At 37.2% G+C, this 15737-nt stretch overlaps 1 protein-coding gene across 6 annotated transcripts in view; it reads left to right on the top strand.

Annotated features, from left to right (window-relative positions):
- The window catches only part of LOC114664257 (histone deacetylase 9), a 714055-nt gene that overhangs the window by 586200 nt on the left and 112118 nt on the right, over positions 1-15737 (top strand). For all 6 annotated transcript variants that reach the window (XM_051935474.1, XM_051935473.1, XM_051935477.1 and 3 more), the window contains 4 exons: positions 405-588; positions 1307-1440; positions 5099-5219; positions 12883-12932. In XM_051935474.1, the coding sequence (XP_051791434.1) occupies positions 405-588; positions 1307-1440; positions 5099-5219; positions 12883-12932 (489 nt within the window). The remainder of the gene's footprint in view (positions 1-404; positions 589-1306; positions 1441-5098; positions 5220-12882; positions 12933-15737) is intronic.

Below are 15737 nucleotides of genomic sequence, written 5' to 3'. Positions count from 1 at the left end.
CTTTGTGTATGTTTTCATTTTAATTGTATTTTTTTTGTGCCTTTCAAAATGTTGTCAGCATTTTTCAAATAGTTGATAATTACTAATAAAATATTAATAAGCAAAATGTTTGCATAAAACCTTGTCTTTTAAGTTAGACGGTTATTTGGTGTTGCATGGAAAAAAAAGAAAAGGAAAAAAAAACTGACAGGCTTGTTACTGTCACCTAGTAGCTGGAGTTAAGTAATCAGGCTCTGAATGACAGTGTGAAAACATCTGTTCAATGGATTTATTGAATGGGCCTCCGTTTTTTTTTCACGCTGTTTATTATAGGCCTGACCTAATGAACTTAATTTGTTGACATGTTTCTCCAAGCGTTTTGCCCTGTCCCTCTCATATTTCCTTCTACTGTGCTGTTTCCACAGCAACTGCAACTACAGGAACATCAGCACTTTCACCCGCTTCGACTGTACCCAAATCAGTCAACTCCAGTTGGCATGTCAAAACCGGACAAACATCAGCCTGCTTCCAGAACCCAGTCTTCTCCTGCTGCGTCAATCCCATCACACCAGTTACCAGACCAGCCTGTCACGCACGCCTTCACTACTGGTAGGAATCCCACAGGCTTCACTTTCACAGCCAGGGTAATAGCCCTATTCACGTAGGATCAAGTGATTTAAATGCCCGGAATGCCACAGATAGTTGAACATTACTGTGCAGCATCATTGTTGTTCCCATTTTCAAGTTCCTCTGGCACTAGCAGTGCCCATTGGCTGGTAGTAATTCACCCTGTGTAATCTCAAATTATATCAGGAATTTAGGGTAGCGTAAGATAAACAGGTGCTGCTGTGTTCAAGTCTGTACAGTTTATAAGGGGATTGTCTTGTTTAATTACGAATTACTATTTTTTTATGAAAGTAAAGAAACATTTTACATCTATCCTGAAATATTTTGTAAAATATTTCAATAATGAATGTATTTAAAAGGTAAATGGTAATTGATCAAAAATAATATCTGCATTATTTGTAGGAAACTGCTTTAGTTATTATTATGCCCCTTTGCATGATTTTAAAAATTGTTAACCACTGGCACTCTAGTGGAAAGGTTGCAGCATCAAGACATGAAGACAGAAGTACCTTGAAGAGGAAAGTTCACTTACACAATCTGTTTTGAATAATTTATATACATGAAAAAATAATCATGGTAAAAAATATAAAACTAATTTAATTTTTAAAATATCTTATGTCAGTTTGTTAAAGTAAAAATTATATAAGTATTTCTATTTAAAGAAATATTTTACATTTGATATACCTCTCTAAACACACAGGTATAGTGTATGATGCAGTAATGCTTAAACATCAATGTATTTGTGGCAACTACACGGATCATCCTGAGCACTGCGGGAGGATACAGAGCATCTGGTCAAGGCTGCAAGAAACTCAACTGCTTAACAGCTGTGAGGTACGCTGAGTCAACTCTATCTATCTATCTATCTATCTATCTATCTATCTATCTATCTATCTATCTATCTATCTATCTATCTATCTATCTATCTATCTATCTATCTATCTATCTATCTATCTATCTATCTATCTATCTATCTATCTATCTATCTATCTATCTATCTATCTATCTATGATGCTTTATTAATGTTTATGATGCTCTTTCATAGCAGTTAAAAGCTGAATTTACATACTAATATGTAACTGATCAAACAGACACATTTTGATAAATTTGGGTTATTTGAATTGTTTGTGGTAAAATGTGACTAGAAAAGGCTGAACATTGTATGTTTCCATATGTTATATACTATTAACATCACTACAATTGTATTATAATTGTAAATAAAGTTATGTTTAAAATAAAAAGCATATCTATCTATCTATCTATCTATCTATCTATCTATCTATCTATCTATCTATCTATCTATCTATCTATCTATCTATCTATCTATCTATCTATCTATCTATCAGGCATTACTTTGCTGTGATGGATTGCATTTTAGGTTACTAAGAATTCTATTTGTAATGGGTGGTGTGACTGCAGCTGTTATTACACAGCAATGTGAATAGTCATTGCTTGCTCACAGCACAAATATTATCTGGAGGTTTTTTATACAAAGAGTGATTTATGTGACCAATGGGAAATGTAACTTTGCCCATTCATTTCCTTTGTGTTTTTGTTCCTTATAATAAAAAAGAATAGTAAGAGCTGAATTACTATAAGTGAAAAGTAATTTCACAATCACTAAAATGGTAAGCAATCAGTAGAATAAAATCATAAAATTATTTAATTCAATGCAAAAGTGAATTTCGCTCTGATGAATCACCCATTACCACTCTGATTATATTTTGCGTCTCCATTTTGGACAAAAGTTAGAAGGAAGTTTTAGAAATGATTAAAAAAGGCAAAAGGTATTTGATAGGTAGGTATACATAATTTGGTTAATTCTTCATGTCCTTAAGAATGCCTCCTTTTAATACAAGTAATATATTTTGTCTGGGGTTGTCATACAGTGCATCCGGAAAGTATTCACAGCGCATCACTTTTTCCACATTTTGTTATGTTACAGCCTTATTCCAAAATGGATTAAATTTATATTTTTCCTCAGAATTCTACACACAACACCCCATAATGACAATGTGAAAAAAGTTTACTTGAGATTTTTGCAAATTTATTAAAAATTAAAAAATTGAGGAAGCACTTGTACATAAGTATTCACAGCCTTTGCCATGAAGCTCAAAATTGAGCTCAGGTGCATCCTGTTTTCCCTGATCATCCTTGAGATGTTTCTGCAGTTTAATTGGAGTCCACCTGTGTTAAATTCAGTTGATTGGACATGATTTGGAAAGGCACACACCTGTCTATATAAGGTCCCACAGTTGACAGTTCATGTCAGAGCACAAACCAAGCATGATGTGAAAGGAATTGTCTGTAGACCTCTGAGACAGGATTGTCTCGAGGCACAAATCTGGGGAAGGTTACAGAAAAATTTCTGCTGCTTTGAAGGTCCCAATGAGCACAGTGGCCTCCATCATCCGTAAGTGGAAGAAGTTTGAAACCACCAGGACTCTTCCTAGAGCTGGCCGGCCATCTAAACTGAGTGATCGGGGGAGAAGGGCCTTAGTCAGGGAGGTGACCAAGAACCCGATGGTCACTCTGTCAGAGCTCCAGAGGTCCTCTGTGGAGAGAGGAGAACCTTCCAGAAGGACAACCATCTCTGCAGCAATCCACCAATCAGGCCTGTATGGTAGAGTGGCCAGACGGAAGCCACTCCTTAGTAAAAGGCACATGGCAGCCTGCCTGGAGTTTGCCAAAAGGCACCTGAAGGACTCTCAGACCATGAGAAAGAAAATGCTCTGGTCTGATGAGACAAAGATTGAACTCTTTGGTGTGAATGCCAGGCGTCACATTTGGAGGAAACCAGGCACCGCTCATCACCAGGCCAATACCATCCCTACAGTGAAGCATGGTGGTGGTAGCATCATGCTGTGGGGATGTTTTTCAGTGGCAGGGACTGGGAGACTAGTCAGGATAAAGGGAAAGATGACTGCAGCAATGTACAGAGACATCCTGGATGAAAACCTGCTCCAGAGCGCTCTTGACCTCAGACTGGGGCGACGGTTCATCTTTCAGCAGGACAACGACCCTAAGCACACAGCCAAGATATCAAAGGAGTGGCTTCAGGACAACTCTGTGAATGTCCTTGAGTGGCCCAGACTTGAATCCGATTGAACATCTCTGGAGAGATCTTAAAATGGCTGTGCACCGTTGTGTGTAGAATTCTGAGGAAAAAAATGAATTTAATCCATTTTGGAATAAGGCTGTAACATAACAAAATGTGGAAAAAGTGATGCGCTGTGAATTCTTTCCGGATGCACTGTATGTTATTTACGGTATGAAATTGCACAGATCTGGTAAGGATTATACACTGAATTGCTAATTACATTGTTCCCTGTTTTTGTGGATTTAATTTCAGCATATTAAAGTAGGTATGAAAACATGTGCTTATCTGTCTGTTTATCTATCTATTACTCCTTACATATCTTTACTATATATATATATGGAAGTGAAGGTTTGAGATACGGTTTGCATATTTGTAGTTGGAGATCCACAAAGGGAGAGAATGAATCACGTATCATAAAGTAGTTTTGATTCCTGAGCTTTCATCAGAGGATAATGATTAGACATACAAGAATCAAAGGCAATATATAGCATAATTAGGGGAGGGGGTGTAGGTGAATGTGTGCAACTTGTAATGAGGTGGGGTTATGAGGGTGCTGGTCATAGAGTTTTATTTATTATGAGGATCTTCTTCTTCTTAAGTTTGCATATGCTGGGTTCTTGTCCAAATGTCTGTTAATGGAGTTTTCGTTTGATTGCCAAGATATATATGTATATTCTTTATATGTAAAGAATGATGACTTATTTTGTAAGTTTTCAAAGATTAGCTCCTGTGTACCAAACTACGTGAATAGTGCATGTTTTTTGTTTAAGAACACAGTCAACATGGATGCTGAAAACTTTAAAGCAGGTATCATGCTGTCATTCCATTTCTATGACAAAAGATAAACCTCGAGAGACTCATTCTGTTCAGCATTTTCCAGGAGCAGCCCTCTTCATATCCCACAGTCAGAGATATTGGGTTTTTGACATACACGTTGACCTGATTCTGAAATATTTAAAATATACTATAATTAGAAAATGATGAAAAATTATTTGCTCCTGTCCACATTACTCCATATTTTACACATTTGTTTTGTGTTAAAGATAAACAAACACACAGTCTTCGGGTATGAAAAAGTGAAACAAGTATCGAGTCTCAGTCTCTGCATTCATTTAGAATGACTTTTACCTAAAATAGTGTTTTTGCTTAAAGATCTCTTAACAATCACTGTGAAAAATATAAAGAAAATGAAGCAGGACACAAATATTTTTCACAGCACTGTTCAGGCACACACAGGGAATGTATAATGTTCAATGAATCTTCAATTTGCCATGCTGTTCTAAAAATACTGTGCCTTTTTAAAGTGTATCATTCATTTTCTATTGCCAGCAAAGTTTATTTTGCCTCTCCTGGGATTGTTTTTACAGTTTTTTTCACTCTTTATTCCCACAGCGAATCAGGGGTCGAAAAGCCAGTTTAGAAGAAATCCAGCTGGTTCATTCTGAGCATCATTCATTGTTATATGGCACCAATCCTCTGAACAGGCAGAAGTTAGATACCAAAAAACTGCTAGGTCTGTACTTGGCTACAACATCTCATAAGTGTCGTAAGCAATGAACCACTTTCTTTCTTTCTTTCTTTCTTTCTTTCTTTCTTTCTTTCTTTCTTTCTTTCTTTCTTTCTTTCTTTCTTTCTTTCTTTCTTTCTTATTAATTACTATTTTTATAACAATGTCCATATGTCAGTTTTTATTATTTTTATGTACTTTTGCTATTACAATTTACTAAATTTTTGAAAGTGTATGTAATGTTTCTTAAGCATTAGTAACATGACAAAAGATATTTTAAAGCAATTTTTAAAGGTTACATTGTAGCATATGTGAAAAACAATTTTAAAGTCTGACAAAGTCACACAGTAACTTTGCCACTTGAGTTTGCTTTGTGTGTATTCACTGCTGTCTTTCACATGAGTGTTCAAAATGATTTATGGATGCTTAGTTTGCTCACTATTGCAGTTTCAAATGAAATAATCTCCTGCTTCTGGAGAATGAATACAACTTAAAATACGAGGAAACAAACCAAACAGACTTTATACAAGCACAATGCTCTGACATCCTTATTTCGGAGATTTCTCTTTGGTCAAATATTTTTCCAGGCTCTAGCACAAATAATGAGTCACTGCTTGTCAGTAGCCTATCAACAAAAATTCTGTAATTGTGCATCTTTTTCTTTCTTTCTTTTTTTTTTTTTAGTTTTCGCCAAAGTTAATTATCCTAAGATTTCAGTGGTTTTCTTACATGCTCAGTGCTACTTCAAAGTCACTATATGACCCTCACTACAAAATGTGAAGTGGAAGTTTGCTTAATTTTAAAATGGATTGTTTGATTTTTTTTCCATGACCAATTTTTCTTTTGAACCTTACAACTCCAGGCTGTGTAGTTGAATAAATTAACCTGTTATTTTATTGTAACAAAGTTTATTGTCTGGATGATGTCATAGGAATGTTCATTGAGGCTCTCAAGTGAGAAAACATTTTGCTGGGCCACAAAGGAGTCTCCAATGACGGGCTCCACCCGTGTGTAACATTTAACTCCTATTCCCAACACAGTATGGGCTCCACTTAGCTTTTGAAACATTGCCATTGTGTGCTGGCAGAAAAAGTTAAGAAGAGCTGCCAACCCCAGACGGGATGTCAGTCCATTGAACGGCACACTCCCTGACATCAAGCTAATTTACACTCTCCAGTCAACCTAACCAGTGCATCTTTTTAATGTAAAAGGGGAAAAAACCTATGCAGATGCTTAGTGAACATATACTGTAAATGCTAAGCCAGAATTTGATTCCAGTATCCCGGAGCTGTGAGACAGCAGCACTATATTTCTAATCATGATTTACAAGTCAGAAAAGTGAATAATGACACACTTTTGGTATTACTATGTATTACTGTAACTTCTTTGTTGTTTTCTGAAGTAGTAGCAGTGCAAATTATGATGCAAATAAAGTTACAAATGTTACAAAATAAAAATCTAGCAGTGATACTGTACTTTATTTAAGACCAAGAATTTGGCAGAGCTTTCATGATTTTCTGTTTATTTCTATATGGTTTAAATCTGCGGTACAATTTGCCAGTGCAGAGTTGGCCTGATCCCCCTGTGTTGTCATCACTTTCTTCTGTGAACACTGGCTTTTTCTCAAATTTCAAATGTATGGTTTCAGAATATCTCAGAGTATTTATTAAGTTGTCCCAGGTTTTATGTGTGTATATCACTCCCATAAGTGAGCTGTTACATAGCTCAGTGTAGCTAATATAGTTTAGTTTTGCACCCTTGGCAATTGAGCTGTGCTGATCGGGAAAGAACATTTCTGTCATCTTCGCTATTGTGTAGGCCTATTAAAATCTTGATTTTAGTAAAGTTTTCTCTCTGTGGAGATTTAAATTGTACATATACAGTCAAAGCTGCAAGAACAAGTACTTTTTGAATCACAGATGCCAGGTATTGGTATCTGGAGGATAGCACACTTTATTACTGCATAACTAAATAAAAATGAGGGCACCATTGAATAGGAAGGAGCTATCTAGGAGGTCTGAGCTGCTTTTACACAAGATTGGAATCTACTGGTGTGGTTTTCACAACAAAGCTGCTCATAGATATGCTATTCATAAACTGAAACAACACTATTTTTAAGAAAAAGACCAGGAAACAGGACAGGCAGGAATCAAAAACCGGAAGGGCAAGCTGTATGTTCATGAAAACCAAAACTAAGCATAAGAATCATAGTCAAAAAACATAGCCAAAGGGTCATTGCTAGTATAAATGTTAATCAAATGGAAATGTGACAAAGTCTTTAAGCTTCTATCTGTCAAACTCAGATAGAAAATGATCACCTTGGATGACCTTTCAACTCCTTCCCATAATTAACACTGGGGTTGTGACTTCTGAAGTCATGTCCCTGGTAACCCTTTATAACAACAAGAGCGGAAAAATGGTGGCTTCCCGCTCAGGTTAAAAATGGCTTCCAAAACCCATTGAAAAATGATAATATCATAAACTATTTTATATCTCAGCCAGGGTTCTGATTCATATTTTCAGACTCTTTTGTTCATTCTTGATTATAATTTTATGTTGATTATATGCATCATTTTTAGTTTTTGATTTTGTCAACGTATATAAGCTTCCTTTGTTATGTTCCATGTGTTTTGTAGGTGGTCACCCAAGAGGTGGGGCCACCTGCCAATCATTGCCAGGAACTGCCCTCCACGTTAAAAAACTGGAGGGTCTTCCACTGTGCCTACCGGTTCTTTTCGAATGTGCTTAGGAGTGGTGAATTCTTGTGCTTTTGTCTATCTAATGTGTTTAGTGATTTTCTGGCGTTTTGACTTTTCATTCTGTTTTTTGACTATTCTTTGGATTTTGTATTGGTACTTTTTGTTGTATTGGATTGCCTTGGTGTTTTGGGCAAATGCTATTGCCGTTGTGCTCCAAAGAAAGATTCTACAAGGCCCTTTTTGTGTCAAGGCAGGGTTTGTGATGGGATTTCCCTCCCTAGTAGGCATTTTTGGAGCTACTTTTGGGACTTATATGCTTTGGGACTCCTAGTTCTGAACACAAACAAACATAAGAAATATATTCCTTGTTCTCAAAACCCCAAAGTCAAACTTTAAAGTGTGAAAATATCTCAAAGGTAAGAAAGTAAAAATTAAATTTAACACAGATCTCCTAACAATGAAAGTTAAGGGTTTTTACATTTATACAGAGGCTACATTTACATGCCGAGTGTATTAGACATCTGTTCTTCTAAGAATTGACTGAAAATGAAAGAAAAAATTTTTTTTTCCTAAGAACCAGGAGATGGGAAAGGCACAAATTATAGTCATAGACAAAAACTGAAAATAGTTCACCCAAATATCAATCAAAAGACTGAAGCTGAAAATGTCATGCGGAGGTCTTTTGCCTGAATAAATTTGTTAAACTCTTACTCGTAACCAGCACAACAAACAATTTTTTGCTTTTAAGAATCCAGAATCTTGGACAACCGGGCACTACTCGATGCTGCCTTATTACTGTTGACCCAATGACATTATCTGGTTGGACTGCTTTGATAACAGCTATAGCAACAGCAAACAGGACTTCACAAAATGGCAGTGCTCTGTGGAATACTAAATGCTGCCACAGAGAAACATACAAAATATTAAAATTGTTCAAAATGAAACTGAAAGCAAAACTCAACATTTCATTCAAATTTCCCTAACTTTAAAACCTTTAATAAAAAAACAGAGAAAAATAAAAAAATTCAACCACGAAAAAAATTTCAACATTTTGTCAGATCAGCATCACAGCTTTTAGGAAAGATGGTAATACACCCTAGTCTGGTCATAAACTATTTGGTGCATAAATGAGTGAAAATTAAAGTTACCAGGCAGAATAAAATCTAGAAGTCTAACAGGCTTGTCCATCATTATATATGGACAATGCAAAAAGAAAAAAAATGAATTTAAAAAAACAAAAGAACATCTCAAGAAATGCCAGAATAAGAAACTAGAAAAGACTCACTAAATAAATGCAGTATTCGCTTAAACATGCAGGCACAAACACAAGGAAATTGGATGAAATGAGACTAACTATTGCTAAGCAGTCAGAAACACCACTCACTAGCAAACAGTCTAGAGAGGACGGTAAGTCTGCATCACTATATTATTATGTAATAGGGCATTTCACAAAATGCAGGGAAAATTGTGCTTGCTGGTTTACAAGGTGCTAGGTATTCATCTATCCATCTTGCCATCAGTTTTCAAACAAAAAACTAAATATTCTAACTATAAATACTTAACTGACATTCTCCAGGGAATCAATGAATTCTAGATCAAGCAAGTGGTTTTAGTTTATATAAGCATTTTCTCAATATTAAGTTGTGTAAATACAGAATTATACAGGGGGCATAAATAAAACCCTTATAATGACTGTCCTTTGCGTGACATACTTTGGTTAATATAAACAGCGGCAATGAAAGAGTTTGTACAGTTATTTTCCTTTAATGTAATTAAAATGTTGCAAGCCAATCAAAAAAATATAATAGAGGTTGGTGCTGATTTTTATAAATGCATATAATCATCTTCTGTACCCACTTATTAATATAGACATTATGTGGAAAGACAGTGTCCAAAGAAAAACTATTGAGCCAGGAAGAACCAGGAGTTGAAATGCACAAAAAGGAGCAGGTAAAAATCATGGTAAGGTGAACAGGCAAGGATCAGTAGTACCAGAATGACACCAAGTAACTGACGGATAAAAATAAATAATACAAAAATAAAGTCAAAGAAATAAATAACAAATAGTCTCTGAGGGCCATACGTTTGGAGACAACCATGAGTGAATTCTGCTTAAAAGTGAGTTGGAACAATTAGAAGGTTTACTCAGCTTTAAATCTGTAAACCAACTAATCCAATGCCTCGAGAAAGCAGAGCTCAGAGTAGGGACAAGGATTTAACAGTAAAGAGTAATGGTGCACTTGTTAACTTGGTCTAACAGACAACAATCTTATGGTCATGAAAAATACCGTCTTTGGCTGAAAAGTCTCCTAAAAAGACCTCTATTAAACATATAACTGCGGATCATGTGTGCGGAAAAGACTTTTCATGTTGCAAAGGTGGTAAAAGTGAGTGATACACTGCCACTGGCTGTACATGGTGTCTCTCGCTCTCAGTCACAACGATACTGCCACAGTTAATGTGATGTTGAAAAAAATGGACAGCCAAGTCTGTAAAAAGATATAAACATATGTTCAAACTAAAGGATGTGAGTGGCACCCATCTAGGAATTGTTCCTGTCTTGCACCCAATGATTGCTAAGATAGGCTCCAACTGCACTGCAACAATACCCGACAATACCCTCAATAAACGGGTTAAGATAATGGAGTTTAAAAAAGGTTAAAAGAACTGCCGTTAAGCGAGTTGTTAAAGAACATCCACAGGAGATATCATCATCAGTCAGTACATCTGAAACAGTAAATGTGCCTAACGACACTGGCACCGCTCCAGCACAAAACAGCTCACTACATGTCTAAATGAATAACTAAAGAGAGTTAACATTACTGTGTAATTGGAAATGCCACACATGCATAACCTGTAAATGGCTGAAGTGATTAAACATATTTTATATATATATATATATATATATATATATATATATATATATATATATATATATATAGTATATATATATATATATGGCCGGCCGTTCATCCCGGCCAATAACCCCAGGCCGCCAGGCAAAGCTCTCCCTGAAGCTTGGAGGTGCCCCGAAGGCCAGCAGGGAATCCTGGACAATGGAGTTTTTATCCACAGCCCTGCTGGATACCATGGGGGCCGCTAGAGGACACTGCAGGGAGGCCCAGAGACTCTTACGTGCCATATAACCCGAAAGTACGTCTTAGTCACAGCGACAGGAGGAATGACATGCTTCCGGGATGAAGAAGAAGAATTTTTATCTGACCCAGAAGTGTTCCTAGTCACAGGGACAGAGAGAGCGAAACACTTCTGGGTCAAGGACTATAAAAGGACTGTGGGAAATCCCAGACGTCGAGCTGAGCTGGGTGGAAGGGTGGCAACGTGTCTGGGAGAGTGGAGGATTTTTAAGTGATTATAGTTATTGTGTTTATGAGTATTGTGGAGAGGAGGGTGCTTTGTGCACGTATTTATTATAATAAATTCAATTATTGGACTTTTACCTGGTGTCTTGCGTTTGATCAGAGGGTTCAAGGGAGCGAGAGCGCCCCCTATCTGTCACTATATATATATATATATATATATATATATATATATATATATATATATATATATATATATATATATATATATAGATAGATAGATAGATATATAGAGATATATATATAATGCTTCTCTAAGATATATGAATTAATGATTAAGCTTCTGTTACTGGGCTCTCATTGTCAAGTCACCTGTTCAGTTTCTTTTTCTCTCTCCCTGTCTTTCCACTGTTATTTTATGTATGTCTAATACATAAGGAGAAATGGGACACTGCACCCCTGAATGTTTAAAGTGCATGGACTGGAGTAGATTTTTAAGAAGAAACCATGTGGGGTAGCCTTTTCAGCAGTGGATTTTGCAGCTATTCACTAGAGGCTTCAAGAATTATATCTGGTCCCACAAGACTATATATGTTAGCTGCAAAAAAGGTCCCAGTCATAACTAGAAATCTTTGGCCCTAACTACAATAAATTGTTAGACAAAACAAATGATTTGTGGTTTACTCCATGGCTTGGATGCCAGATAGTTTGCAACACTATCTCAAATAGGATTGGAGCAATGACATCAATCCATGCAAACATGACCTGTAATGGGCATTGTCACAAGATGGCATGGAAATGACATCATCATTATAATGATAAAATATTTCAGCCCCTGGAAAAACAAATTGCACAAACTCAGAATGAAAAAAATGTGTACCAGATGTTCAAAAACCCAGATTAGGACACATACAGTTACTCACTTAATTAATTTATGATCAGTCCATTGAATGGAGGATATCGGAGTTCATCTGTTCTGTATGAATGTGCCGGTTGATTCTTACCCAGCCTACCGGAATATTCAGGATGTCAGTTGTCAGTGATTAACAACACATGAGGAGGAATGGGACAATGCACCCCTGAATATTTAAAGTGCACGGACTGTAGGAAATCAATAATATGACATTGCTCTTGTACAAATGCTGAAGGGCTAGTCATTCAGTGCACATGTATTTTACAAAAATCAATCATGCAGCTTTCTCTTTAACCAAAATAATATTTTTTGTTAAATATGCTGCAAATTAAAAACTGGTTAGGATTAGGCTTAGACTAGGGGTAGTCTATAAAGTTGTAATGCTTCGATACACATAATACTCAATATTGAAAATGCAGGACTGTTATAATACTTTTGTGAAACTGAACGCTTTATGTTTTTAATATTGAACATTTTTAAAGCAGAATCATATGGAATTGTTTTACAAGAAATGGTTGACTAGTGTTATCTGCAAGTTCACATGGTGAGCCCAAGACAAGAACTAAACCGATAAATGCAATTAGTATACTGTTCAGCTCTTGTAAGTTTTAGGTTAAAATCCTTGCTGAAAATATAACCCACATCCTCTAATTTTTTACATTTTTAATAATTTTGATGCATTTTTCTGAATTAATGTATTTTTGAAAGGAGTGATTTTTTTATATATCTTTCACTTTCAGGAATTTCACCGCAGAAACTTTTCACAGTGCTTCCATGTGGAGGACTAGGGGTAAGTCTGAAAATAAATTTAATAACTGTTTATTTAATAGGGTCATCCAATAAGAATAAATGTTCAGAGGGGTCTTAGATAATTGTATATTTCTTAGCAGTTATTATACATGTTTACATTCTAATGTCTTCATGTTTCCATGCCATTTACATCCCAGTGCTATATATAGCCAGAGTGTTCCTGTTCATTTGACCCTTGCAACAAGTAAGAAAATCTTGAAATAATTTTTCAGCCTACCATATTTTAATGTCATCCTTGATAGGCAAGGAAACCACAAAAGCAAGGAAGAGCAGGCTTTTATGACAATGTCGTCATCAACTCCACAGCTTCAAAAGCTCTGGCGGCGTTTGTTGTCATTTATATCTTGGAACAAAAAGAACTAGCAATTCCCTGGACACGCTTAGTAAAATTGATAACAGATTGCGTGCTTCTTTCTTTGTAACTCAGAGGAGAGAGCTTGAATCACATCACTATTGGCAGTCAATATTATTTTTTGACAGGGTCATAAAAGTATAAAGGGGCCTGATGACATTTGTTTAGATGAGGAATGGGCTTCCTCGCTGTGCAGGGGTTTCTGGGTCTGGATTAGCAGGGTAGCTGAGGGAATATGATTTCTGCAAACAGGATATGATTTTATATAAATTTGGGCTTCATTCTCTGATCTCAGGGGAAATGCCAAGCAGACAGCAGAGATGCTTTTATCATTTAAATTGGAGATTTTTTTTTTTTGCTTCTATAAATTGGCCTCTAGTCATGGGAAGGTAAAGACCAAAAAGCTATTATTTACTGTAAGGGCCGCACTTCCTAAACTGTGGACCCAGTATATCACAGTTTAGAAAAGAAAACAAGTTTTGTTTGATCATAGCAATGTGACACAAGAGGTTAACTATTCTGGCAAGTTACTTGGGATTCCACAATAAACTCAAGGGTTGCTCAAACTTAAGAGAAGAAAGAACTAATATAAGTGACATGCACGAAAGTCTGCAATAAATCCCAGGGAAAATATCTCTTTCAGGAGAGTTGCCTCTCCACATCACATAATGCATGTCCCTCTGAAGACAGTTTCACATTTTTTAATTCTGGGAGTATAGCTGCATGAAACATACCATGAAAATTCTTGCCAAGTGATGTCAATATCACTGTTATTTACAAAGTGTGATTATGACAGAACTTTTCAGTCGTCATTACATTTTCTTATACATTAGGTTTATATTTGGCAATAAAAAGAGATGACTATATAAGGCTAACTTTAAGTTTGTTTATTCTAACTTTGCAACAATATTTGAGGAACATAGACAATTAATCCAACATCTAATGCAACATGATGGATCAGATCACAATTTAGATCAGGGTTGTGAAAAACCTTCTGGGGATGGTAAACACATATGCCATCTGGTACACAGTGGGGAGGAGTGTGTGGTGAGGCATTATTAACAACATCTTTTTTTAAGTTATCCTTCCATATATTTTCTAACCCTGCTTATTCTAATGCAGGATTATAGTTGCTGATATTGAAAAACATAAATATTGTGGAAGCACTGCGTTGCTAAAGTTTTAACAGGGACAAGTAACACCAAACACAGTTCCTTGTGCTAAGCTCCCTAACAGATACCTAATACTAACCTAAAAATAATACAATGGAGTTGATGTCTTGTAGTTGGACTTGCAAAGGCTTTACTTCCTTTACCAGAACCTACAAGATCAGAAGTGAGTACTTCTCTAACCATCCATCCATTCATCCATCCTCTTCCACTTATCCGAGATCGGGTCACGGGAGCAGCAGCTTGAGCAGAGATGCCCAGACTTCCCTCTCCCTGGCCACTTCTACTAGCTCTTCCGGGGGAATCCCAAGGCATTCCCAGGTCAGTCGAGAGACTTAGTCCCTCCAGCGTGTCCTGGGTCTCACCAGGGAGGTATCCAGGAGGCATCCTGATCAGATGCCCGAGCCACCTTATCTGACTCCTCTCAATGCGGAGGAGCAGTGGCTCTACTCTGAGCTCCTCCCAGACGACCGAGCTTCTCACCCTATCTTTAAGGGAAAGCCCAGACACTCTGTGGAGGAAACTCATTTCAGCTGCTGGTATTTGTGATCTCGTTCTTTCGTTCACTATCCATAGCTCATGACCACAGGTGAGGGTAAGAATGTAGATCGACTGGTAAATTGAGAGCTTTGCCTTTCAGCTCAGGTCCTTTTTCACCACAACAGACCAATACAGAGCCCACATCACTGCGGACGTCACAATGATCCGCCTGTCGATCTCCCACTCCATTTTTCCCTCAATCGTGAATAAGACCCCGAGATACTTGAACTCCTCCACTTAGGGTAGATTCTCGCTCCCAACCCTGTGAGGGCACTCCACCCTTTTCCCGCTGAGGTCCATGGTCTCAGATTTGGAGGTACTGATTCCCATTCCAGCCGCTTCACATTCAGCTGCGAACCGATCCCGTGAGAGCTGAAGATCACAGCCTGATGAAGCAAACACAACAACATCATCTGCAAAAAGCAGTGACCCAGTTCTGAGCCCACCAAACCGGACTCCCTCAACGCCCTGACTGCGCCTAGAAATTCTGTCCATAAAAGTTATGAACAGAATCGGAGACAAAGAGCAGCCCTGGCGGAGTTCAACTCTCACCGGAAATGGGTTCGACTTACTGCCAGCAATGCAGACCAAGCTCTGACACCAGTTGTACAGGGACCAAACAGCCCTTATCAGGAGGTCTGGTACCCCATACTCCCTGTTCACCCCCCACAGGATTCCCAGAGGGACACGGTTGAACACCTTTTCCAAGTCCACAAAACACATG

The sequence above is a fragment of the Erpetoichthys calabaricus genome, chromosome 13 (genome assembly GCF_900747795.2).
Source record: "Erpetoichthys calabaricus chromosome 13, fErpCal1.3, whole genome shotgun sequence".
Taxonomy (NCBI): Eukaryota; Metazoa; Chordata; class Cladistia; order Polypteriformes; family Polypteridae; genus Erpetoichthys; species Erpetoichthys calabaricus.
The sequence above is the reverse complement of the archived record's forward strand: the minus strand, read 5'-3'. Positions and strand labels throughout refer to the sequence as shown.